We start from the raw sequence: 27,279 nt of genomic DNA, 5'->3' as shown, positions 1-27,279 counted from the left end.
TCATAAAAAAATTAAAGTTCTACCAATCACGCACATTTCAAACTTTCACATAACTAAACACTAGCAACTATGTGCAAGAAAGCATACAAGCAAAAGTCTTAATTGTAACTTAAGGCATCCCCTGCAGTTAACTGCAAGTAGGTAGTACTGTGAGAAACTAAGCAAATATCAAATCCATGACATATTTCTGTATGCAGATGTATACACACAGGCATATGCCCTTCTGATTATACAAATACCCATTGTAATCTCAAGTGTTGCAGCACTGCTGTCATTCTAACTAAATGCAAGAGGAATGAATGTAATACAAAAAAAATATTTTTCTCTCTTTTGCTGTCATTAACCCCAAGGAAAAACTTTTAAGATTTTGCATGTAGCTGAAAGAAACCGACCGATAACCTTCTAAGTAGGTCTTCATAACAAACAATAGCCTCTAAGGTAGCTGCATTTTATAATATAGTAATTTTCTATTATATAGGGGTTTGTTGCTTGATAGCTTCCCCTTTTGTTCCCTCGTACACGAAGGTACACCATTTTTTAAATTACTATAATTAATATTATTTTTAGAGGAAGAGGGGGAAAAGAGGAACAAGAGAGAAGACTGTTCAGTAAAAACTGTTCAGACATTTCCAAAGCTAAGATTAAGAAATAAAAGAAAACTAGAGGCTGGTAATACAGTCCGGCCACATCACTGAGAATAGACAGCATGCCTCTATCACACGTTTTCACACCACATCTTCCTGCATTTAGACATCTTGAAAAATCAGCACTTGCCAACTATGGAAGAAACAAAAGTCAAGGCAGGCAGAATGAAGTTAAAACCTGGAAAGACTTGGACTGAATATAAGGGAAAAAGAATTACATTCAGGAATAGAAACAGACAGAAGTAAAATAGCTGGCAGGGGATGTGTTGTGAAAACAGAAAGAGGCAAGGCTCTGAGGTAAGACAGCAGTCAGGGGCTTCTCTCCACCCGACCCATAGTCATGCTCTAAAAATAACTTCAAGACTAATATTATCAGCAACATTCAATCCTACTGTACTGCCCTTGTACAATGAATAATGTTGTATTATCTATAAATAGATTACCATAGTTCAAATTCTTACCAGATGGTATGAAGACTATGTTAATCCCAAATATAGTGTGAGTCAGCCAAGTGTAGAGTCCATAGAACCCAGCCATTTTGAGGGAAGCATCAAATACACCTCTAAAACAATCAAAGAAACTCTGTTAAATTTTATTGGCAATAGGATTCTGGGAACTATTAAGATATATACAAGCTGCTTTTAAAAACTGCAAAGCCATTAGTGCCACAAATAACACAACTCAAAATGTAACACTGAACCCTTTATGCATTTGTTCCCTACGAAAAGGATAAGCATCCATTGCATCTGTCATTTAAGGCATTTAGATGCAAAAACCCCAGACTGTTCTTTGCTGTAGTGAGTTCCAGGGATAAACTCCTTGAAAGAAACTGCTCAAGCATCAGACCATATCCTCTATAATAAAGATAACATTTTATCTACGAGAAGCAGTAACATTCTAAGTATGAACTACTTTTTATTCGCTCTTTCCCATTCTACCTGTTCATTCTTTTTTTTTTTTTTTTTAATCTGCTTACATACCTGCTCATTTTCATCAGATTAAAACCACTGGTCTACTAAGTGAAATTAGACTGCTTAAACTCCTACTTTCCTACATACTTACTCAGCTTTCCCGATGAAAATAATTAAGCACCTCGTATTTATTACTAGATTTTAGCCTCAATACCTTTATATTCCCAGGTTTTAGGTTGCTTACCAGGTTACACTACTAAAAACCAAACAGAAATCTGGCAATTTAATTCAATCCTGCTGAATCTATGTCCAGCTTGCTGGCCACAAAACAAAGTTCTCTCTTAAGTGTGACCACAGCTTCATGAGACGACACACAGGCAGCTAAGTGCTGTATCATTTTTACAGCACACTTACACATGTGGAGTATCCTAAAACTGAACTGAAAACCTGTGCTTTAGGACTACAGTCACAAAAACCATACTCTGAAGCCATCTTACTATGCCAGTTTCTCAGCCTTATTTGAGAAAGGCATGAAGTTTCCTGAAACCACTATTTTAGCTTGGATCTACATATCCCTGAGTTCCTCTCCCCCAAACAGTTCTAGCAGTTACATCATTGCAGAAGTGGTGGCACGCACACCCTCTTAGCAGAGACAAATGCAAAGCTTGCTGATGTTAACTTCCCATTTTACATGTCATGCTTTTAGTTACGCTGCTTGTGCCTTTGCAGTTTTGGGAACTCTGGCAGGAGGGCAGAGAGGACAGGAAGACATGTAACAGAAATCATGGAGCCAGACGATTAGCAGAAAGGTTTTCACTGCACTTCGAAGAGTTAACACAGTCTGCACAGAAAACAGCCCTTTCTGGAACTAAAGCCACTAAGAGCAAATTTTCTTTCCTTTGTTGAATCAAGAAAACTTTCTAGAAAATAAACTTCCTCTGCTATTAGACTACTAGGTAGAACCTTATCTTCTAAACTAACAGCAAGAATTCCAAGATTCCCAGTTTTTGCTTCTTTGGGCAATATACTCAATGTTACTTCCATGCGCAGTTTGCATATTTTTGCCCTCCTTTCCCACCTAAAAGCACACATAGATACCCAAGTGACTGCTGCATCAAAATTACCTTATTTAAAGATAATTTTAATTTAAACCCCACTGGATGTTATAACTGCATAATAAGCCTCACACACCAACACTGTTGTTTGAAATGCGAGATTCTCTTGACAGATTAACTACGAAAAGCTGTTGTCAGTCATACCCCCCCCACACCCCCCCCAAAAAAAAAAAAAAAAAAAGAGGAGGAGAAGGGAAAATATGGAAAAAAGCAAGTGTATAAGAATGACCTGAAACAATAAATCCAACCTTTGACAGCCAAATACGTGGTGCTTGAAGAAGGAATATTTACAAGTATATGGTGGCCTCAGTGAAAATAGCCTGAATACTTCACGGTTCAGATAAACTTCTAGAATATTAAAATAGGAAATCACAGACCAAAATATGTAGAATCTAGAGATTTTGAAGAGCGAAATACTGACCTGTGTTTTAGTTATAAATAATTTTAAAAAAAGGCAAGACGACCCCCCCAAAAAAAGCCACAGTAAGAATGCTAAATGTGAGTTTGCATTAAAAACCTCAAGATGTTTTCATACTTTAGATACGCAGTCTTTAATCTTCTGCATTTTCTCTGACATTTAATTCATGCCTTTTCTTTCTGATATCAAAGGAACATAATATTTCTGTAACAAGAACCTGTTTATTAATTGATTGATTCTGTCAGCCATCAAGTATAAACAAGTATAAAAAGGGGGAGAAAATCAATCTATCAACGTTTTGTTTAAAGATGCCTTACAAAAACAGGCTAAATACCACTTTAATCCATATGTGCAAGTTATCTGTGGTTGGAATCCAAGAACTTAGAACACGAACAATTACAACGGGGTCTTTGGCAACGGAAACCTCTAGGCAGCTGGATAAATGAAGTGCTATCTGTACTGCAATGATCATAAGGATACAACAACAAAAAACCCCCATCATTTCTGCTGGTTGCACTAAAGATACATTTGTTCCCACTAAACCCTTCCTCAGCCTTGCTGGTCTCTTAAATCTTAGACCTGTCTCACATAAACCCCTTTGCACTATAAAGAAGGTATCTCACAATTTCTGAAACTCTTTATTTGGCAACACAAAGTTTTTTTCAACTTTTTAGAGTGCAATTTGCTAGGTCCTTCCAAAACAAAACCAGAAAGAAAAAGAATCCCACACATCCAGAACAGTTCATAAGAAGTTCATAAGAATATTAAATCTAAATATTTAGTAGTATCTATATGAACCCAGATTTCAACATGCTGTAATTAAATCTTTAAGTAAATATTTTTCCTATCAATCAAACAGGAACTGCACCACAAATACATCTCAGTTGTCAAAAATATTTCAAAATCTTTGAGTATCTTCTTATTTTCCACATAAAGATATTTTCTGTGCTGCAGTAAAACTAGCAAGATTTTAACAACTTTTGTAAGTATGGCCCAAAACAACACTTCAATATACAGGGGGCAAGGAAGGCTTGATGCAGGTATCTGAAGTATCAACTTCATTTGAAATTAAAATATCCATCTACAACTACAGAAAAGACTTTGTAAAGAGTCATTTCAGATTTTCTCAGACACTACAAAAGAAGAGAAGGCAGTCTTATCATGGTAACCAAGAGAAAGACAACCACCCAGAAAAACTATTTCATCAGCCAGAATTAGTTGCTGTGAATTTAACAATGTTAGGGTGTAACTGCAAAATTGGTTCTCATTCATAAGAAAGCACACAAAAGTGCCATTCTAATTTACACAAGTTTAACATTTCAGTTCAGACAAGCATAATTTTTATCTTCAGATTAATTTTATTTAAATTTAAATGCAAAGTCTCCATGTCTTTTGCCGATGTAGTCATGCAGCTTATAAGAAAACGTTACACTTATGTCCATTACTCATTACAAATACACTAACAGAATAGCAGAAAAGTTAACCACGGACCAACGGGTATATTCTGGTCTGACGTCATCCTGCAAGCTGTTATGTAGTACATTTTAACAGCAAAATAGCATATAACTCTAAAAGACTGTGGAACAGTACAGCACTCCCTCTAGCTCCTTGCGTCTAAGCACACACAACTAGTAAGCTGAAAGGAGAAGCATCACAGTGCTGAGAAACTGTGAGGTGCCAGTGGTCAAGAAGGAAGAGAGAGAAGGCTATATCCAGTTTCACTCTTCTTCTTTCTGCCTGCTTAAACTAGTCAGAAAAAAAGCACAGGGGTTCCTACTTTGTGGCAAGTGTAGCCCCGGAGAACTCTCAAGTCTCTGAAGACTTGTGTTTGTTACTTCTGTCAGAAAAACTAAGACTCATACCTTCAAGTCTCTAGAAATTCTTACCCATTTCACGTAATGGTTACGGCAGCTAAAAAAAGTAATGCTGCAAACACTAATCACAATCTTCATCAACAGTATGCTTCACCTACTCTGCCTCTGCGGTACCAGAACCTCAAGGTGATGTGGTATACTAGTGGAAATGCTGAATGAATTTATTACCATCTATAAAACGCAGACCTTCCTGGTGAAATTATGACAATAAATTAATTTCATCTCTTAATACCTCATTGGCATACATACAGCTTCCTTTTATATACAAAAGTAATTACACATTTCAGAAATCAGAAAATCCAACTGCTGCTCATGTCTCACTTTGGCACTGTATCCAGATGAACCACTTTACCTGCAAGAACAGTCATCTGCAAATGTGTAATTTATGAGCACTTCATGGCAATCTGGTGTAAGGCATACTTAGACATACATACTCCATTTTACTGAGCTTTGAAATGCATGTAAAATTAAAACCCAAAATTTTCAAAAGTATCAGAGGACATGGGTCATACTTCACATCACTCAGATTAAAAATGAAGAAACTTCCATCAAGTTGTCAAATGTTTCTGCATAGCTGGCCTAAATATTTTTTTGTTAAAGCTCTTTCCACTTCACTGAAAAGCTAGGGAATCTGCTTGCAGATTTGACAAGGGAAAGGACCAGCTTCTCATTTTATGGATTTTGTGGGTATTAGTGGATTATGTTTTTTCTCTCTTACTGATTTACCGAAAAAAGTCTACTGCTTCCCCTTTGCTTCTACCAAAGTTTACATTAAATGTATGTCCACCTGAATTTAGGTTCACTTCGCGTAGCCTGCAGGTTAAGATCTGTTCACCATTAGCAACATGGTGAAATTTCAAAAGTTTCAGCTTAACACTGCAACAACCCCAGCTGAAAGGAAAGAGGCAGAAAAGTGAAGACTCCTGGGATGCACAACATAACCTCAACCTTCAAATCATAGCGTTCATTTTTTTGCCACAGAATTAATTTTATTTTCTAGATCTCTCTGTTCCCACAGCACTGGAGGAAAAAAGAGCACATGGGCTGAAATGAAGAGAATTGGAGTTTCCAATAAGATTAGAGTAAGCATAGAGTAAGTTCAGAAGACTTTACTATACTAAATTTACAGTGAAGGTACATTGACCCTGGCCGCTGAATGGGCATATGGAATAAAAACTAAACAAAAGTGGTATTTATCTTTGGAAACATTTGCAAGAATTTGCATTTCCCTAAATACCTTAAAAAACACTTCACAAGCCCTACAGTGGTTTACAATCCAATTAAAATGTCAGTTTGATAAAAGGAACACCTAAGCCAAAAATACTATTAGAAAAAGACAATTTCATTTTTTGTCATCTTCTTTATCCCACTGATGTTTTGTATTTTCCCATATTCTCTAAATAGACATTACAAAGCCTGTACTGTATCTTCATTGCAAAACCTTCCTGCATTCAGACCCGACCAATTCACAATGCTGCTGTAAGAAACACCAGCTACTCAATTTCTTTTCAGAACACAACCTTCACATCTTAAAAGTGGAGAGTTCAAGGCATAAAAGCAAATGCAATGCATTTTAAATTTCACAGCACAGTTTCACAATTTATTTCAAATCAGGTTAACTCAAAACTGCCACAACACGAGCTCTCCCATCCCCCTGTTCTCAAGCATTCATTTCTGCCCCAGACCACCTTTCCTTTGTCTACCTGCGAGCACAGTCTCTTTTATGTGCCATGACAATTTTTACAATGAATTCAGCTAATAATTATTTTTTGCCACGTTAGTTTTAATAACTCAGCTCTCTACTCCCCACCCAACTCAGAGCAGCGGCATAAATAGCTGCGTTGCCACCAGGAAAGGAGCCAGCACACACAGCTGGAGGGCAGGAACTCTGACCTGTACACTAGTGCTGTCTTATCCCAGCTGAAACTAACAGTCTCTGTCACCCTAACTGCAAAACCAAGTCACTTTTCCTTCAGACATCAACATCTGTTGCAAATGACAAGCTACCAGTGGCAATCAAAGGACAGCTATTATCTTAACAAGGACTGAAGTATTCTTCTACAATGATCCCCCAAATTTCAAGCAATCACCAGAACAACAGTGAAAAATGAAATAACTCAAAGAAGTCCTTTGCAAGAAAACTCTGAAGCTGCTCTATGACTCTAAGGGTTCTCTTCTTTTAATAATAATGACGACCCTCATTTTTCAGTTCCAAATTACACATAAAAATAACAAAGAGCACTAAAATATATTCCAGCTATAAATATAACAGATGCATTTCTTGACAGAGTAAGATCATCTCAGGAGCCATATAAACATGCAAATGATTTTCAGAGACAACTCCATGATGAGATTTCAACAGTTCTGCTGTTGAAATGAATTTGTCCTTAGGAATAATACAACTGAACAAAGAGAGGTAACAGTGCCAACATATGGAGACTAGTAATGACACTAATCAGATAAAGAAACGTAGTTTTGAACAAAGCATAGGTCCTTGCAATGGTTTAACTGATGCAAATATTACATCTCTCAAGGCAGGACATGGCTCCAGTGACTATCAAAACTTCAGACTTTTAAACAGCGGCAACTAGTTCAAAGGACACAGCAGAAAACAGACTTTCTTCTCTAACCAAGAAAAGTCTACAATTTTCTGGAAAAGAACAATTAACACATAGTCCAACCTGTAAGAAATTCTACATCTAATTAGTTCTTTGCAATACTTTCATGTTTGCAATATTTTAAAATTATTTTTAATTATTAATTTGGTCTGGTTTAGTCACATATACCACAAACTTACAATTAGTCTTCTGAGAAGCACATTTGAATGCATTAGTTATTTCTCAATCAACTATTTCTAACATTCTAGATCTTCACCGTGAGCAGACCACAATGCTTAAAATGGATCTTGGAACATAACAGAAAAATCCAAACCAGTTCAGACCAAAGGTCTGTCCGGTCAGCATCCCATATCCAGCAGAGGCCAGAAGCAGATGCTAAGGGAACAAAAGAAATAGGACAAACATATTTAAAAATCCACCATTTTTCCAGCCTCTATTTGCACATCAGGGGATATCATGAACCTGATGCAGGCTGTCTATTTAGTAATCCTAAGTATCTACTCTTAGCCCTGTCCAATTCTGCAAGTTCCTGCAACCAACATTCTTTGGCAAGACCTTCCCCATGTCTACTGCCTGTTACGTGAACCAACACACCTTTCTTAATTTTTGAAACTGCCTGCTTGCTGTTTCGTGGTCCCAAGATTTTATCTTGGAAGAGACCATGAGCTGTCAAACCCCAGCTACCCTTTTCACACTGGTTCTGATTTTGCAAACCTGAACTCTGTAACACCCTTTTTCCAGGCTGAAGAGTCCTAACCAGCTCAGTCACTCCTCATACAGAAATCGACATTTAGTTTGATTTCTCTAATCGGCCTTGTTGCCCTCCTAGCTTTCTGAGATGCACGAACCACAACTGCACTCAGCAACTCAGGGTATAGGCAAACCATAGATTCATACAATGGGAGGAACATTCTGTGTTTCCTCTGTAACAAAACTTAGTGTTTGATAAGCCTGGCAGATGTCTTCAGTATTGCTGAACACTGAGCTAGCATGCCTACCTGAAAATACAGCTCCCAAACAGTAACAGTTGGCACAGAGGCCATCGGTTTGTGTGTGAAATTAGGATGGGTTTTCAAGCACATGCATCACTTTCATCTACACTACATTTCATCAGTCATTTTATTCCACAAACATTGCTATCTGAGTTTGCATACAGTCCTGCTGCAATTCCACAATCAGTCTTCACCCCTACTAGCTCTGCAGCATCATTGAGGTGTCCCTCTCTACTTCCTTCCCAGGACAATTATGAATAGATAGGACAGTACAGGTCCCCACCTCAACAGCATTATTTACTCCTGCTCTCCGTTTCTTTAGAACTGATTCTTTATCTATGCAGAAACGTTCTCTATTATCTCATCACTACTTAGTTTCCTTGGAAGTCTTTGGAAAGAGATGCTATAAAAAGCCTTTATGAAAGTTCATCAGGATATAGCAGCCAGATCGACTTCTTAATGGTCCTGCTTGCTGAACCACTTCAAAAAACAGGAAGAGTATGGAGTAAGGCAGAACTCTGAGAACAAACTCCATTGACTCTTCACAACTAAATCATATTCACCAGGTGCTGGTATGTCCTTAACTTTAGTTCCTACTAAGCTGCACAGTACTGACGTCCAGCTTACATGTCTACTTCCTGGGTTTCCTGGAATATTTTTATTTTTATTTTGCCCTTCAGTTTTCTCTGGTGAGTTTGTATCATCCACTCTCAGCAATCTGCTACTGCTCATTTTGTCTGTTTCTTCCACAACCTTTTCTACAGTCACTGTAAATTCTGAGAGACTCTGGTGCAGCTCATCCATAAGAATGGTTTTGCAATGTGACTCCCTCCCTTCACTTACCTTTACAGCAACAAAGAACACAGCGTCAATTTACCTCTCCCCTGCAACAGACTTCTTGTTGCCGAGTACTCCTTATCATCCCTCAGCTGCCCTAAGTGCTTTTTGCTCCTGCTGCATATGAAAAATAGTATTTTGTTTCAGCAGCATTTTGTGGAGCTTTGAGGAAATGAATCAAACTCCTCCTCCCTTCCACTTTAGGTCTATTTCCTATCTGCTAAAGTTTATGATCCTCTTCTTCATTTAGCCAAAAGTTCAGCTTTTTAAAAGGATGGTTTCCCACTTCCTTGGCCTTTGTTAGTTTGCTCTTCAGCTATGCAGTCAGTCTTCCCTTTAGTCATACTCAAGCCTTTCTTAGCTGTTAGCATGTGCTGGCACTGTACACTGAACATTTATTATTCTCCACACCACTTGGAAGATGTAATTCTTTTAGATCCCTATTTTAGCTTGAAAAGTTCATGAATGAGAGCAACAGCTAGCTGGACTCAATAAAGCTCAAGATCCATTTCAGTCCTATATTAAGAAGCTTCCAGTCTGTTCAGATTATTACTATTATAAAATTATGAATCACAAGCATAGGAAAGAGGGTATTTTGATTGCTTATGCTGGTGTAAAGAACAAATAATGGATTGACCTTTTAATTCAATCTAATATGACAAAAAAGTTGTGATGTTAAAGTCTGAAATGTCAGGAAATCCTGAAGTTTTATATCAACCTTCACGTTTTCTTCTTACATTACAATAGATCGGTATTTTAAATAGCAGAAATCTAACCAAGGTTATAATAATATATACTGCAACCTTAAATACACACATTCTGTGAAAGCATAGAATCCTTCAGTATGTTATATTAAAAATCATTTTCATTGTATCCCAGAATTCTTAGAAATGCCCGATAGAAGATCTCTTCTGTGTATTTTAGTAATTCTTTCAGCAATCCTTGTCTTTCCATTCCTCCTAGTTATCTACTAGGCCTGCCTTAGAAGCAAGGAGAAAAACTAACTGTCTGAGCTGAATTCCAGATGCAAGTGTCAGTGGTTTTGCTGGTACAGTCTATGTCACATACCAGCTACACTTCCATTCAAATAAAGACTGTAAGTTCTGACATACAAATAACCATTTAAAAAAGTTGGTGCTGTAACAATAGCAGCATATATTCATAATTGCAGAATTGCAATCTGTAATTAAAGGACTAGTATCTAAGATGCAACACACTTACATAATTCTTAAAGACCGCCCGCTCACCTGCTTACATGTTTAAATTTGCAGACGTGCACACACATGCATGCACTAACCCACACCCTCTATGTGTTTATAGATGCCTTCAGTACAGATGACTTAAACTGGACAGTCACAGAATTACAAACTACAAAAACAGACAAAGAGAAATTGCTGTTAAAACATACAGAACGCTCCATCTGGAATACCAAAGAAGCAAATGGCAGAATACTGGCACTGCCTGATATAAACTAAGGAAGCCCTCAATAATCCATCAACATGTTTGAAAATATAGTATAACAGTTTGCATGGTGTAGAGAACAGAACTGTTTCAGCATCAGCTTGTGCACTTACATAATCGTGTGAATTAGGGGTAGTAAACTGTTAAACTCCTACAGACTTTGTGACTTGCTTGACCCAAATTATGTGTGTACAATAATGAACATTTTTTCATAATTTCAGGTAAATTTGGAAAAAGAGTATAAAGATTAAGCATGAGCAAATGAATTATTTTCTGAAATTTTCTTTCAATTGAGTAACTTTTAAAAATCATGTACATAAAGCAATACATAGACTGCTGCATTTAATAACAAGTACTTTTGATATTAAAGAAAAAGGAAATACAGGTAAAGACAAATTCCCCTTTTTTTCTTTTTTTGCATATAGGAGAGTATTTAAGACTAAAATAGTGTTATGAGTGATCCTTCTGGTTATTGCTACTAAACCAATTAGCTGATAAATACTACTATTTATCCCACTAGGATAATCAAGTTACAGTTACTGTCAGTTTGGTTCTGCATATGTACTGAAACCTTGTGGCATCTCTTGGTTTACAGACTACATTCTACTTTTTGTCAGTAACTCAACTGAAGCTTTCCTTTCCTCCATGTAATTGAAAAAAATAAAAAATAATTATCTGTTATTTCCAATTTTACACTAGGATATTATTTCATTAAGACAGAATAATTTTCAATTCTATTCCCATCTTGTAACATATACCATAAGTACAGCTTATAGAATTTCAGTAAGGCCCTGTTCAATGCATTCCTGTGACAAGAGATTTCTGCAGAAGATACTCCTGCTACTAAAGAACATATATTGCATGCAAAAATTCGGTCAAAACATAATCAGTCAACAGTTGTTGAAAAAATTAATCTGAAAGACATTATTAAGGTTGCAGTAAAATAAACAAGATCACACATTTTGCTTTTTCTAAGCATTACCTTAACATGCTGGAAGATTATTGTTTTCTGAGGGAATTGTATCACTATCTCATTTTCTCCATCATCACTGCCGGGATGCCACACCAAACTAGCCAGATGCTTAAACAGCTGAGATTTTTTATTATTTGTTTGCATCGTAGCTCATTTCAGATCTCTTTAAGTGCTAATAAATAAAAGCTAAAAATCCAGTACAAACCTATTTCAGCCACCAAGGCGCTATAGGTTTTCTTCATATCAAATCTCTCTTTGACTTTCTGGCAAATTTCAGTTAAGGATACAATTGCTATTTCTTCTTTAAAAACGCCTAATATTTTAAGAGACTTTTATATAGCCAATGAAAAATCTGATCAAATTTGAGGTGTACATGGCAAGTGAAGAAAATGAAGCAAATAATGATAACCCTTCTCAAACTGAAAACAAACGGTACTCATCTTCCTGGCATTACAGAACAAACTTCCACTAACACATGTTTCCAGGCATCACTCAAAATTCTGATATGGGTTTCAGACCATTTCACAATGTAATTAGGCCCCACCAAAATTGAAAGCTGCAGTAACTTTAAGCCACAGCCATACCCGTGTGCATGCACTCATGTGAAAGTATCGCACACACTAAATTGCACTGAGGCCGTGAGAACATGCAACTTAGTAATGTGCAATATCTCCACCAGAGCAAGCAGAATGGGAGCTTCAGGGAAGAAGGGTATGGTGCATTCAGGAAGAGAACGACATGCTGCTCGGGGAAAGGAAAATGGTTCAGGCAAAGGTGTGCATGCTACTACTTTGGAGACCTGTTAATTGGAGAATTACTGCTTCATCCAAGACAAGAGTACCACCTATGTAATTGAGGGGTAAAGGACAGGACTTTCCTACGTATGTAGTGAGGTAAGGGACATAGGAACTACCTTGATTTTAAAGAACCTTTCTGAACAAAGCATATCTCACACTGATATGTGCAGATAATGATTTCTCCCCATCCTCAAAATACTACCTTATTAATATAACTACAATGAGAAATTTCATAAACTAGTATTGAGAACTCAAATTATCTAAATACAGTAGACTGAGAACCACTTGGACCACATTCCTAAAGCAAGACATCTTCCTAACCCTGACTGACAATGCTGCAGCTCAAGCCTTCTGCCACACTCACCAGTCCCCTCCCTGTTCCCCTTTCTCCACTGGTTCCTGTAGCTGACTTCCAGTAGTTTCAGTGAAAGAAATCATGTATTTACTATATTCACAGGCCACTAAACATCACTGCCACTCAAGGGAGACTCTTGCATGCGATGAAGGTGCTATGCTACCTTCTTAATTCATCACATTTTTGAGCGTATTGAAACCCACTTACATAACGCAGAAAACAGGGAAAAAAAAATAGGAAAAAAAAGGAGAGAATGACAGGAGGGAGAAAGGCAAAGGGCAAACAAAGCATTTATCAAGAAGAAATAGTAACAGTGTGGCCATACCATGAAAGTTAAAATTGGATAAGAGAAACCCGAGACTGATTGCAAACCAAAGAAAAAGAGAAACAGATAAACCAACTAGGCATGAAAGACCAAAACTATTAAAGAAGCTATTTTGCTAAGCATTAGCAGTATTCAGGATTATTATTAATTCCCTAAAATCTTATTTCCCATCTAATTTGCAGGCAATGGCACAAGAAATTCCAGCTCAGAATTTGACATTGTGAATTTTGAATTAGTTGCTTATCTGTAGCACCAGTACTTCACAAATCAGACAGAAAACCCTGCAGTCACACATGCCTTCAGCAGTGATCTTCCACCCAGGCTCTTTACTACTTTTTTATAGAATTATCACAGAAATACTCATGCTCCCTCTCCTGCAGATTAAATGCTGCCTTCCCCAAGATGCAACCAGTCAGGAGGAGCAAAGGTAACAAAGCACACACAGGTGCTTACTCTAAAACGACAGGAGCATTTTCATCATAGAAGTTACTCAAAACTGGGAAAACTGATGTACAAACAATCTGCAAAACTGTTTGTTCCATAGTCCAAACACTGTCAGTTCCCTTCTGGAGGATTACTCGGAGGCCAGCAGGACCTACCTGTGAGAACTGGTACAACTACATCAAAGGCATGTATCTGGGGCAAAGGCAAATGCCCAGCTCACAAACAAAATCACATTCTCAACACAGGAAAAAGACCAAACAAGCAGCAGGCCATCCCTTGTGTTTTCCCTTTGCCTCATTGTCCCTGAAGAAGCCTAGAAACACTGAATTATGTTTCCAGGCTGAGAAGCTCCACCCTGATGTCTTGGCATCTCTACTTCTCCTCTGAGTGTCAAATCTTAAAAGAGCAAAAGCTTCTTGAAGATGAAGCCAGACACTCTGGGGCAGCGCAAAGAGTAGCAACAGATAAGCAAAGATGTTAGAGAGACAGCTGTTGCCTTGGAAAAGCAGACCACAGTTCTGCCAGAAAGAAGTACTAGGCTTCACCCTGAAGGTCCCTTCTAGCTGTTTCATTAAGAGCTCTTTTCAGGACTGGGAAAGAAACCATTCAAAAAACCCCAAACAATAAAACAACAACAAAAGCTACACATGCTTCCTCTCTTATTCGGCACCTTCATCTGCACTCCTCTGTCTGCTCCTGGTCTCCCCAGTCTGGGAAAGCTTTGTTGTGGGGTGGGTCAAGCCCAAAGCATTTGAGATAGTATGGGACACACAAGGGTAGGCAGAGGGAGCTGCCTCTGGTCTGCATCAAGAGGAGAAGGTTCAGCGGTGTACCCGAGTGGTGACTACAGCTGAACGAGCAGCACTAGGCCCAGGAGAAATCCCAGTTAGTTAACAGGGAAAGATTGTCACTATGAAGCCGCCCAGACAAAATATAGGGGCCCACAGGGACTGCAGAGCTTTCTGTCCTTCCAGGTACCCAAATGTGACTGAACAAAGTCACAAGCAACAGGATCCAACTGGGGCTGATCTGAGCAGAAGCTTGGACTGGAGACTGCCAAGCATCTATCCCAACATCTGTGCTCCTGTGGTTCTTTGAAGCTGAGCTTTCCTGCCTTCTCCAAATGGGAAGGAACACTTACAACCTTGCAGAAGGTGGCCTGTCCCATTACCACCCAGGCCCTTCCTTCAGACCATTGCCAGCATCAGCCCCGCCACTGACCTGGCACATGCCACCACTAGCAGCTGCCCCACAGGTGGGGTTTGCCCTGCTGAGCACAAATCAGTGGCCCTCCCACCGTGTTGCAGTTCCCTTCTCCTGCCCACGCCTCACCCACTGGGATGCTGGGGGACACTGTGTCACAGGCCTGGCTAGAGCCAGAGTAAATGGCAGTCACTGCTCTCTCCGTGTCCTGCTAGGACAGTCACCTCCTCAAAGCAAGCTCATGTTGGTCCCAGCACACCTGGTCCTTGGTGAAGCTATGCTGGGTGTTCCCTGATGTCTTTTTGTCCTTCCGTGTGCCTCCATGCGATCTTCCAGCAGATGTCCGAGAAAGACAAGAGCTTCTTCCTGGAAACCTGCTGCAAGGTTCCAGCTGAGGAGTGGCTGTGAGGCTCCCTACAAAAGGGGAGAGCTCTTTATCACAACGGGTAAGCATGAGACTGCGAAAGTGGTGAGAAGTTTTGTCCTTCATACCAGCCAAGAGAACAAGGGTGCACCTCAGAGTGAACCCACCCCCGCCCGGGACATCCCTCGGTGGTGCTTCAGCAGCTCCTTGCCTTGTTTAGGCACAGCAGCCCAAAGGATGGCAGGCCCTCTCCTCCCCTTGCGCAGGCCGGCTGGGCCTCCCTTTCCAGCCAGCAGGAAATCTGGATGCTCTGTCACCTCTCAGCCACTGTTCAGAGTGGGGGCCGTTCCACTTGCAGGGTGTTGGGTTGGTGAGGGGGTCACCGAGGACCCCCAACTCTCCTGGAACGTGGGGCTGCCACTGTCTCATCAAGGGGACCCTGGGCACATGAGGAGGAGGGGGCTGGAGCCCACGGCTCATAAGAAGAGGTGAAGGGCAGTCTCTGGTCCTTGGTGAAGCTGTACTGGGTGCTCCCTGATGTCACCTCATCCTTTGTGTGCCTCCAAGCGATCTTCTGTCATTCACTGCTCTGCCATTGTACCACTAGGCTAGCCAAGCAAGCTCTCAGGTCAAGCTTGGCATGATTTGCCTTGGTGAATCCCTGCTGGCTCCCAGCACCTGTTACATGCTGCTGGCATTCTGCCTCCCTTCCATTCTGGACAAACAGATTTCCTGTTGAAGGCCCAGAGGGCATTTCATCCCATGGCTTGAAGCAGGTAACTCTTGGATTCCCTTCCACAACTTTAAAACTCCTGTGTCACCACAGCTGCCTATTTTTTTCTCCCACTACTCAAGTGCAAATTTAACATCTGAGGTATTGTGACAAATAGGAGTCAGCTTCAACACTTGGCTCAAAATCGACTGGAAAGCTGTTCTTACCCCAATACAGCTCATAAATCAATCCATGTAAACAGAACTGTCACTGTCTTTGCAAATTCATCACCAAGGGACTTAGAAAAATATTTATTAAAATCAATAGTTACTTATTATCCAGACAGCAAAAATCACAACACGGCTCCAATGAAAGCAACTGCTGTGGGAAAAGCTCTTGGTTTGATTAGGTGTTTGCTAGATAACAGGTTCAAATTAAAGGATTTCTTGAGCTACAGAAACCACTTGCTGACTGCCCTCCTATGCTTTCCCCCTTGCTCTTCTGCTCACAAATAAATGGCACAGAACTCAAAGGAACAGACTTCCTTGATTGTATCCAAGCTCCCCAGTGCTTTTCACAAACATATTTTAAGTAAAAGAGCAACAGAAGCAACTGATAACATGGAATAAGAGTGTTTTCATTTCATGTGTTCCACAGGCAACAGAGATGTAACTGCATCTCTTGCCAGGAGGATCCCTGCCCTCCAGACAGGGCTAGGTAGACGCAGTCTTAGCTCTGTGCACTGCTATGCCCTGCTGAAGGGTGATGGGAGCTGGAACAAAGTTGGTGACTTTCAATCTTTCTATACTTTTGGTCAACTTGAATGCATGAGTATCTTGAGGCTGAATTCATGTTGTGTAATGCTGTCAAAGTCTAATAATGAAAGTAACTACAGAAACATCATTATTTAATAATTCATAATACAAATGGAGCCTCTTCCTCCCACCCTACCACGAAGCATTAACATCCATTCTGCATACTTTTTATAGATGAGGTGAACCAGCCATTTTTAGGTTCCTACCCCTCCAGCAACAATTGATCTTCAAAAACAAATGAAAGCTGCTACTTTGTGACAAAAGAAACAGCTTGCATTGGCAATTGTTTATCATATAGCAACAAATTAGGCATGCATAATCTCATGGGAATTTGTTACTATACTCCATCATATTTACATGCTGAAGGTCACAATAAGTATTGAATGGAATGCAAGCTAGTCTAGAAGCATTGTGATAAATCCTTTGGTACAACTGAACAACAGAGAGGAACTTCTGAGTATCTCAGAAGAAGCAGTCCAAAGAATTCAATAAGGCACCAACTAAAGACTACTCCAAACAAACAAATATGACTGACTGATTCAGGCTACCTTAGTGAACACGCAGAGTTCCCTTGTGTATGACATTTACATTTCACATTCTCCAGACACTGACTTTTTCTCATCTTATTTGCACTTACTGATGCATGCTGGCTCTTCCCTGCTCATTTTCCTGTGGCTTCTCTAACATTATACTCTTTCTTTTCACCATCCTAAACTCTGACAAATACCTTGGGTCATCTGTGTCACAGACCTATACACTTAAAACTGCATTTAATACAATTCTCTTTTGTAGAGTATCCATGCCCAGAGAAGCCCTATCCTATTTTTTGACACTGCTCTCCTCTACCGAGAGCTAAAAAGAACAATTCGTGAGACAAGTTTCAGTTCCTAAATCTGCTTGCACTCTTCAAAACAGATAGAACAGGGATATTAAACATGCTATCAATGAAAACTCAACAGCAGTCACTCAAAAGAAGAGCTATTAACTTTTTGGCAGAATTTCAAATTCGTTGTTTTCTAGCTGGATTACTGCTTCATTTGAAATGGCTACAGCAGCTATCGTTGTTGTTCAAGATCTTACACAACATGACATAACCCTCTCATTTTCACAACGTACACAGAAACAGTTTAATTCCAGTACTAGACAACAGCACTCACTTGTAAAGTACACCTAAGAACAATGGCAAACATACGGAAATAAGGTTGGAAAGCATTTTTAATACATCACTGGTTTAAAGTCTATTCATGTTTTGTATGTATGTGCAAGATGACACAGAAAGCAATGGTGCAAGAGACAATGGCTGTACAGAAGTTAGCATGGAGTCTGTTGATTCTGCCCAGTCCATCAACTTTTCAAGAAGGGAGCTATGGCTTAAACACCTTATTTAAAATCCATTTATTACATTACCAACATGTGAGTGTCTCAAGCTGCTAACAGGTGAAAGCCAACAGTTTAATTCATCTGTAATGAAATATATTACACTACTACCCCAAAAATTGCTGTATTGTGAAATCTCAGTGAACCATATTTAAAAACACTAAAAAAATCCTCCTTCTCTTGCTGTAGTAGTACAGAAGTGAAACCTAAGAATGGTAACTAAGCATGAAACACTGTGGACGCACTCTGGAGGTGCAGTACAGTAGTGTTTTAAGTGTGGTAAGGACAGTGCTCCTCTGTTGTTCCCTTCAGTGTAATTTGATTCATGTGTATCATGAACTAGATTTCTCTTGGATGAAACTGAACTGGAAAATGCACTCCAGAAGCACCTCAAATACACTTCAGATGTACACTAGGTACTTGGGTACCTAGTGCCCAAGATCAGACTAAAAACAGTTCTAAGTAACTCTGACATGCATACAGCACAGATGTCAGGTCCTCCTTGTCAACTGTTCTGCTGTATGAATCTGCTCCTGCTAAGCTGCACGACCTGTTAATGCCAACACAGCAGCAAACACATGCTTCCTGATGGGTTAAGGATGTCATAGGTGTATCAGTTTTATAAAATACTAGTATTCACTATGGCACAGACCTCTGAAAATTTTTTAGGCAGGTCCAATCAAACTGCTTTTTTAACAATCAAGGGTGGGGGGTGGGGTGGGGGGGAATCATCAATGCTAGGTTATTGAAAATCTTTGAGATTTGCAACTCATCTTTGAAACAAGCTGTTACTATTGCTAAATATTTGTTGTTAAACATCAAATTTTAAAATGGATTTCCCTGAAAGGGCAAGAAATCAACAACATACCTTATTGCTTCCTCTACAGACTGCCCAACTATATTTGATGAGGGACCTGGCTGAGACAAAGGTGTCAGGCTTATCACCCACTTTACTGGCTTGTAGTACTCATCACTGGAACTCAACAGGTAGAATAGCGTGGTCAGAAAAATCACCTGCAAAACAAATTTGAGTCTTAAATTAAAAGACAATAAATACATATCTTGAACTTCACTGGAAAGACACAAAATACTATTCCACAAGCTTGGATTTAGAGAAACACACAGAGCTGGAAGAATAATTTTCTCCCCTGCTGGACAAAGGGCTTCACCATTATAGCTAAACATTATAAAACTCTAAGCCCCGTTCAGCTTCTTCTCAAAGTCACATCTAGTTGGGATTTTTTGGGTTTTTCCCCAGCATGTTCAGCAGATCAAAGAATTGCTGAATAGTAACACCTATTCTTAAAAAAAAAAAAACCACAAACAAAACAAACAAAACCCCACCAAATAAGCCTGAGTTGTCTCAAGAGTCATTATGCAGCTGAATATCAACTCTGAAGTAAATAAAAAAACTCACAAACAGAAGATTTATAATATTTATTAGGCTGGCAATACTGTGATTCTGAAGCTGAGTCTCAGCAGAAGCGATGGCAGCTCCATTGTTTCAGTTTGAAGATGAAAAAAATTCAATCAGATTGTATTAGCTTCCTTTATGTTGCAATCCACTGCATTTTCCTCATTTTTCTGTTAGTGGGCTCAGCAACTTCTTGGGCTATGTATACATCACAGAAACGTGTCCAGCTTGAAACAGAATATCTCAAACAAGGAAAATTCATTCTATGTGCTCCAATGGTAAACTATGGCTTATATCTGCTTCAACTGTAGCCTTTAGATCTTTTTCCTTTCTTCCCAAGATTAAAAAGAATTCTTTCATTTTCCTTATTTCCAACCTACTCGTATACTAGAATAAACCACATCTTAATCTTCTGATAAGCCAAACAGCCTGACTTCTGTAAGTCCCTTACTTTCAAGCATTTTATCCAGTCTGCAGACATTGCATGCCCTTTTCATGCATTCTCTCTGAACACACTCAGAAAAAAAATAAATGCAGACAGCATTACATGCAGTATTCTATTACCAGTCTCAAGAATGCCGTCTACTGGCCTCTGTTCCCAATTCCTTTCTACTCAGTGAAATGTTACTACTACTTTCTTCCACTCTCCCAGCTTTTAACTTGGAAGTCACATTCAGCTGTTCACCTACTGTGACCCCCCTACCAAAATGTCATATATAGATTTAGGCTGTATTCCATCTTCCCAGGTGTGTAACTTCTGCCTTGGGTGATAAACAAATCTATCAAAACAAATCATTACATCAGCACATTTAAACAGCACACTGTTAATCATTTTGAGATCATTAAAAAAAAAACAACCAATAAACCCAAACTGAATTATGCCTTGGTTTAACAGGAAATAATCCACTGCCCGTAGCAATATTATCTGTGTTTTGTTACAATTTCAAACGAGCACATCTTAAAACTTTAATCAGATTTTACCATCCTCTGTAATGCTGCAAGTATGGTTATTTTCTCCTTGATAAGGCCTGCCATTTCTCCTAAGCTACTTCAGTATTTCGTTATCTCGCTACAAAACTCCCTATACTGAAGCAGGCACCCAGGTTGTGTTTTGTCTTTCTTCCTCTGGGGATCCAGCTACAGATCCTCCTTGCAGTGCAGTTTTCAACACAGAAAGCAGCATGAAGTACAATATCCATTCATCCTGACACTAACAAAAAGCAAAGTGAAAAACAGCTCCACCGGATCTTGTTTTATTAGGACAGTCTCAGTTCACTCCTGAAGATGTTGCCTTCTAAAAACAATACAGCAGCCAGGGAACAAGCAAATTAAGTGCAGCAAACAGGCAAAGCTTGATTCCCTGTGGTATGAGAAGCATACACGGCTGACTTGAGGCAGGCTATGAATAAGAGCTGGGGATTAGTTCAAGTAGCAACACACACAGCACCTGTACTGACTGGAAAAGCTGTTTTTCCTCAGTTTACAAAAGAAACTTGCTTTCTTAGGGAGTAACAGCACACCAACATACACATACCCACCTGAACTATAAAAGCCAAAGTGACAGCTGAGGATAAACGGCAAGAGAATAAAATGGTGTTAAACTGAACTACAAGTCAAGAAAAGATATAAACCTAGCTCCATTTCTGTTAAGACAAGACGCATGTATTCTATAGCATCATTAAAATTCAACTGAATTTTAGATTATCTGCATTTGGGGGAATTAATATATTTACTTAAGCTCAATTGGTACAGAAAAGCAAAATGAAGCAGCAGAGAATTTAATAATTTATTAACAAGTGGCTTGCTGACTCTTCAAGTAGAATAGCCTCAAGAGTACATTCAGCAGCAAAAAGATGCATCCTACCCTATATCAACTGGAGCCTGAAAGTTTTCAGGCCTCTTTTACAGGATAGCTGAGATTTCCAATGTTTCCCAGATTGTTTCCTAAGCAACAATTCAAGAATCTGCTGATGACTATGAGGAAGAATTGAACAAAGATAAAATAATAACATCATTCCATTGTTAAACAGTCAATGGATTACTTTCTTGCTGTAGAATTTGTTCCGTAGACCAAATCGTTAAGTACTCTAATTTGAGAGCAGACTGAAATCAAGGAGAAAGCTATAGGTAAACACTTTATACTAAAATGGTAATTCAGCATCTCTCATTTCCACACTTACTGAGGAACACATATCTTAATTGCTTGTGCATCAGGTCCATAGACTCAGGAATTATTTCTGTATCTGCCTTTCATACTCAATTTTCTGCACAAAAGCTTTGTTCTTGGCTTTTCTTTTCCCCCCAGCATCAAAAATTTGTGTTTTTCCAACAGGACTGTAGTTGACTGTCAGCCAAACGGAGCTCTTCTCTTCTGACCTTTGTAACTGAGTACAAGCAGAGAGAGTGAGTGTGCACATACATGTCTGAGTGTGCATGTGTGGATATGGCAAATTATGTGGACACAATGGCAAATTATATACATCGATGTGCATGTGTGTGCAGATAGGAATTTCTATTCAGAAGTGAAATAGAAGTGCCAATCTTCTAACTAATTATCAGTTTCCAGATGTCTGTTAAGGCTTTGAATACAGTCCTACTGGATCATGGATGGATATGCTACACAGGTAACTTCCTACTGAGTGTTTCAATGGTAGATGTGTTTTTCAAAATGGAGGTTCTGAACAAAGTGTCCGCTATTTCTGTATTTTAAGGCACATTTTTCTAAAACCATTTACCAAAATAAAATTCACTATTTTTATTCAAGATGAATAAAACTGGACATGAATGCAATCAGTTAAAAAGTTAAGCACTTCAGAAATTATCTTGTTGGAAAATTTAAATGAGCTTGTGCTACTTCAAATGAGTAAAAACTCTTCTGTAGCAACTAAGAATCCTGCAAAATGAAAAAATAAAGAGTACAGTTAAAGCTGGAGTAGTGCTTTCTTATAAACACAGCTCTACCTAGACATAATTTGCAAGAATTCCTTCTGTTTCCCATTTAGAAAAGAACTACTTCCCTCAGTAGCCCACTAAATATATCTTTTGTCAAAACACAGACACGGCATTTTCAGAAGAGTCAGCTTTTTTAGCTGACAGTGCTGGCTGTACCACGGCAACATACAAAATATGATCACGTGTTGCCTACCTTAGGGTTCAGTCCATTAAAAATGTAAATATTCCATTCCAAAACTGCATTTTAAAAAAAAAAAAGAGTGGAGGTGGGGAAACTATATTGGGCCAGGTAGCCATCAAAGATGCAGCAACTAAACTAGAATAATCAAAGACTCCAACACCATTTTAATGTCAAGGCAAATAAACGCTATGCAGAAGCTCTCTCTCCTTTCTGGAGAATAGTGAGAATTTTTCCAGGAAACCAGGAACTTTTTAATTCAAGACTTTCCAGAAGAGAGCAGAAAACAGCTCATGCTGAAATCTCAGCTTAAAGAAACACTAAAATATTAAAGATATCCACCCTTAGAAAGCAAATTACTGGCGGTGGGGGGAAATCTCACTATATTGAAAGATGTAAATATGCTTCAAGACCACAGAAGAATAAGAACCGTTAAGGTCCCTTCTGGTCTTCTCTCTTCTTCCTCACTTAAAGGGTGTTTTTCCTTAACTCTGAAGGAAGGAACTTGAATAGCAGGTAAATGTAACAATGACATAGCACCAAATGGGAATCGGTAACAATGCCTATCACAAAAGTTAACAAAGCTGCAGTGATTTATCAAAGGCTCACATACGGATTTTCTCTGCATACAACATTAAGCTGTTGCAGCAGGGAAAGAGAAAAAAAACACAAGGAAAAATTAAGAAGCAGTTATGTTATTTCTACATGGACTCTGCAACAGTTCAGTTGAGTTGTCCTTAGTACTTTAAGGTTTAACTAAGTTCTCACAACAACTAGCATTTTCATTTACTTCTTACCCCAAATGGGCTGCATTAGTCTTCATTTAGCGCAGGCTATTTACTGAATATCCTCAGTTTAAGTCCTTTCTCTTTTAATCATAAGCTGCTAACAAACCCACACTAAACACTATTAACCCAAGTTCCATTAACATACTTTTTTGTGTTTTAAGAAAATCCATTCAGCTTTTGTAGCAAGAACCTTTGTGAAAGACTTTCATAAAGATGAGAAACTATGCCTCGGAACAGACACAATGGCCTATGAAATATACAGTGCAAACAAGACTAAGTTTAGCACTCTCCCACAGTGTTCAACAGCATTAATAACTACTCTTCAGGCAGACATTCAAATTTTAAACCTTCAAGAGAGGTAGTGCAGTTACAAGAATACTAACCCTTATACATTACTTTTTCTGTGCATAGACATGGAGACAAGCATATCCCTTTACCCTTGTGTATTTGAAGTACAGTTTTAACAGGACAATGCTCTTCAGTGATGGTTTTTTTTTTGCCTTATGTCTTAAAATTTGAAGTGTTTCTTCACTTCATAACTTAAGTTTATGAACTTAAAATTTATCAGTTCTGCTGTTTGCATTTCAAACTACCATTATCAAGAATCTACAGAAAGAACCTATACATTTATTAAAACAAATCTTTCCTATGTATGTAACCACTAGGAGTGCAAATGGAAACACATGGTCAGATCCAAGAAACAAGGAGTGCAGGACTGATGTGTTTTGGTGGGGAAAGCTTTATATGAGCATTTTAAGTTACACCTTCAACCTAAAACAGAAGTGGAGGAAACAGTAGCCATTAAGGCATCTAATCCTTAAAAGAACTTCCACACAGCAATGTCCGAACTAGCTCTGCTAAACCAGACTGCACAGTGCCCAAGCAAGTTGCAGGACCCACTGACAGACAAAAAGGCAGGATCACGCACCACAGCACCAGCATGCAATGAACTTGGTATAAGCCATCAGGCATCTAGAGGAGAATCTTGTGTCTAGGCAGTGAGCACATTGAAATCATCTGCAATTACAACCCAAACTTGTCTCTTTCAAGTATACTAACTTCTCAGACACCGTTTTCAATGTGTCATGACAGGTGAAGTTGTGGACAAAGGAAGAAGAGATATGAAATATTGCCATGAATTTTTTTCTTTACTAACTGAAAAATAACTAAAGAACATTAAGTGACAGTGATTTTCTCTAGTTCAAGACAGCCATTCCATTGTCTTATTGTGATCCATTCTTTCTTATATATTGAAAAGAATCCACACAGCTGCCTTGAAGTGCTGTTAAACACTATTTCAATTTTGCAGCTTTGTCTACAAAGACCTCCCTCCTGAGCAAGCATCAATGAAAGCAATGAAGCTGAATTGGCAAAACAATTTGTTTTCTAACAAATGTTTTTGAATTCTGAACTAAAAACTAGGACACATGGATTTCAGTCAAGGTTCCAAGACCAGCATTTGCTTAGTTAAAACAGGAAAAAGTCCCAAGCCAGTCTTTTAGGAGTTTTTTACTTTAAGTAACAGCTGTCACAGCAAATGAGACAAAAGAAGCTACCTCTACCATTATAAAATACTCGACACAGCTGTGGCATTTAGAAGCAAAAGAAACTATAAACATCTATTTTACATAATACACTAAAAAATAATATCCCCTTTAAACAAAACACCTCTAATAAAAAGGTTTCAGAGACTACTAACTCAGTGTGGGCAATAACATTAACAAGAACTTTGTGTCAGAAGCATTCCACAACTCAGACCTCACAGAGGTTAAATAAAAACAATGCAAAAACCACCTTGCAGATCTGCTGAAGACACTTCATTAAAAAAGGGAATACAAGGTAATCCTTGTGAAATAAATACTTTTGCTGACATTTCCCTGTAACAATTCTCCACCTCTTCTGAGCACATTGCCTTGTTTAAGGATACGTTTATGAGGATATGCCATAACATTTCAGTAGTTATGCAGGATATCACAAGTTACAGCTCAATACCTTCAAGGCCAGAAACAAGAGCTTTCCATGAATGGAGTGATACGAAGACTGCCAGCTCCCTAATACTGACATTACAAATCTTGCCCTCTGCCTAGAATGCCCCCCAAGCAACAGATTTGAAAGGTGCAAAATCTTGAAGAATTTTGGTATTAGATAAGGTTAGAAGATGTTTTCAATGCTTTAGGTTTGATTTTTCATTGTTATAACATGCAATTAGGTTCCTTCAATAAAACAGCCCATGTAAACCGATGACATACCACTTACCACTGAAAGCACAAAATTGAGAAGAGCTGTCCCACTATGGAAGAGGATTGTCACCAATGTTGTAACTGTAGTAAACAGGAGGCTCACATTGCGACTCATCACTATCCACAAAGACTCAAGTATCTGGAAAAGGAGGGGGAATCGAAGATGAAGTTAAGTCAGTCACCAGATGGTATCAGCTAGGACAGAGAACTGCTTAGAGTGATGCATCTCCATCAAGTCATACAAAGTGACATTTTTTAAAAAAACATCTTCCCTCACTCCTAAGTTACAGCAGGTAATGTCAAGTGAAAATGTCTACTTTATGAAACACAAGTTTCTAGGTAGATGGTTACAAGGTTTTAGAGTTTTCCTCCCAAGCTCAAAATTATTTCATTATGCAAAACTGCAAGAATCCTAGAAGCACTGACTCGTTTATTGTGATTAACATCACCATCAACAGAAAGCAGGTCTTGTCTTGGGAGAGAAAGCTCATCTTTTCAAAGGCAGAAATGCTAAAACACGAAGAACAAGGAGTAACATCACAAGGTAGGAATAAATCTGAAGAGAGTGTCAAATCAAGTAACAGAATTACTACTTCAATAAATTTATTTTAAAAATGTTTTATGGTAATGAGATGCATAATTTTTATAATGTCTGCAGACAACTACACACTGTGATTGAGTAGGGATGCATCAGTTAGTCAAGCAATTACGTAAAATAAACAATGCCATACGATCTATTAGATTTGGTATTGGCTTTAGGAACTGATTGCTTATTAGTTACAGACAGTGTACAGTATATTTAAGATATACCTTTAAACATAGAATACCCACTATAGGCAAATCAGTTTATGTACGGATGCAGGCACATCAAGCTGAATAGGGCAGCAACTTCATGAGACATTAAGGACGTAAAAACATGGTATGGTATGGCACATGGAGGCACCCTAAATACAATGCACAGTAATTTCATAAAAAAATATTTCATTCAGAAGGACTACAGTAAGAATGTATTAGCCAAAGTGATTCAAACATAAAAGAAGCAAGGTTACAAACAAAAAGATATACCTTCTTTCAGACTAATATAACTAGAAAAAACTAAAAGTTCTGACACAAAACCCCTTCTCCAGGTTCAAAGCTGCAAGTGAAGACTTCAATATTAGCAACAGTTACTCTTGGTGTAATGAACAGCTTAATTAGACTGAATTAAAACAAACAAAAAAAGAAAAATCACAAAAAAACTCTAGTAGATGGCATTTGTAGAGCAGACAAAGGAGTGTGAGCTGAGTGATCACCTTTCCTTTGCAACTGAATGAAACATACAGAAGATAATTTATTAGCCATAATTTGGGAGGGAATAAATGCTGGGGGAAGTGACAGGGAATTACAACACATAGTAAAACCAGAAAGATCCACTTAGTCCATGCTTCTTACTATTTAATGGGAAATATTAATTCTAAAGCTCATCTTTTGAA

The 27,279-nt window shown here is 38.6% G+C and overlaps 1 protein-coding gene across 3 annotated transcripts in view; it reads right to left on the bottom strand.

The window, feature by feature from the left end:
• Positions 1 to 27,279, bottom strand: part of TMEM245 (transmembrane protein 245) — an 87,260-nt gene that overhangs the window by 11,188 nt on the left and 48,793 nt on the right. For 2 of the 3 annotated variants that reach the window (XM_055704463.1, XM_055704462.1), the window contains 3 exons: positions 25,824 to 25,946; positions 19,104 to 19,249; positions 1,106 to 1,206 (listed from right to left, as the gene is read on the bottom strand). In XM_055704463.1, the coding sequence (XP_055560438.1) occupies positions 1,106 to 1,206; positions 19,104 to 19,249; positions 25,824 to 25,946 (370 nt within the window). Of the gene's footprint in view, positions 1 to 1,105; positions 1,207 to 15,226; positions 15,382 to 19,103; positions 19,250 to 25,823; positions 25,947 to 27,279 lie in introns of all 3 variants that reach the window. The other variant, XR_008731311.1, reaches the window with a different exon arrangement.

Source organism: Falco cherrug, chromosome 3, assembly GCF_023634085.1.
Source record: "Falco cherrug isolate bFalChe1 chromosome 3, bFalChe1.pri, whole genome shotgun sequence".
Classification (NCBI taxonomy): domain Eukaryota; kingdom Metazoa; phylum Chordata; class Aves; order Falconiformes; family Falconidae; genus Falco; species Falco cherrug.
This window is presented reverse-complemented; position numbering and strand designations above follow the sequence as displayed.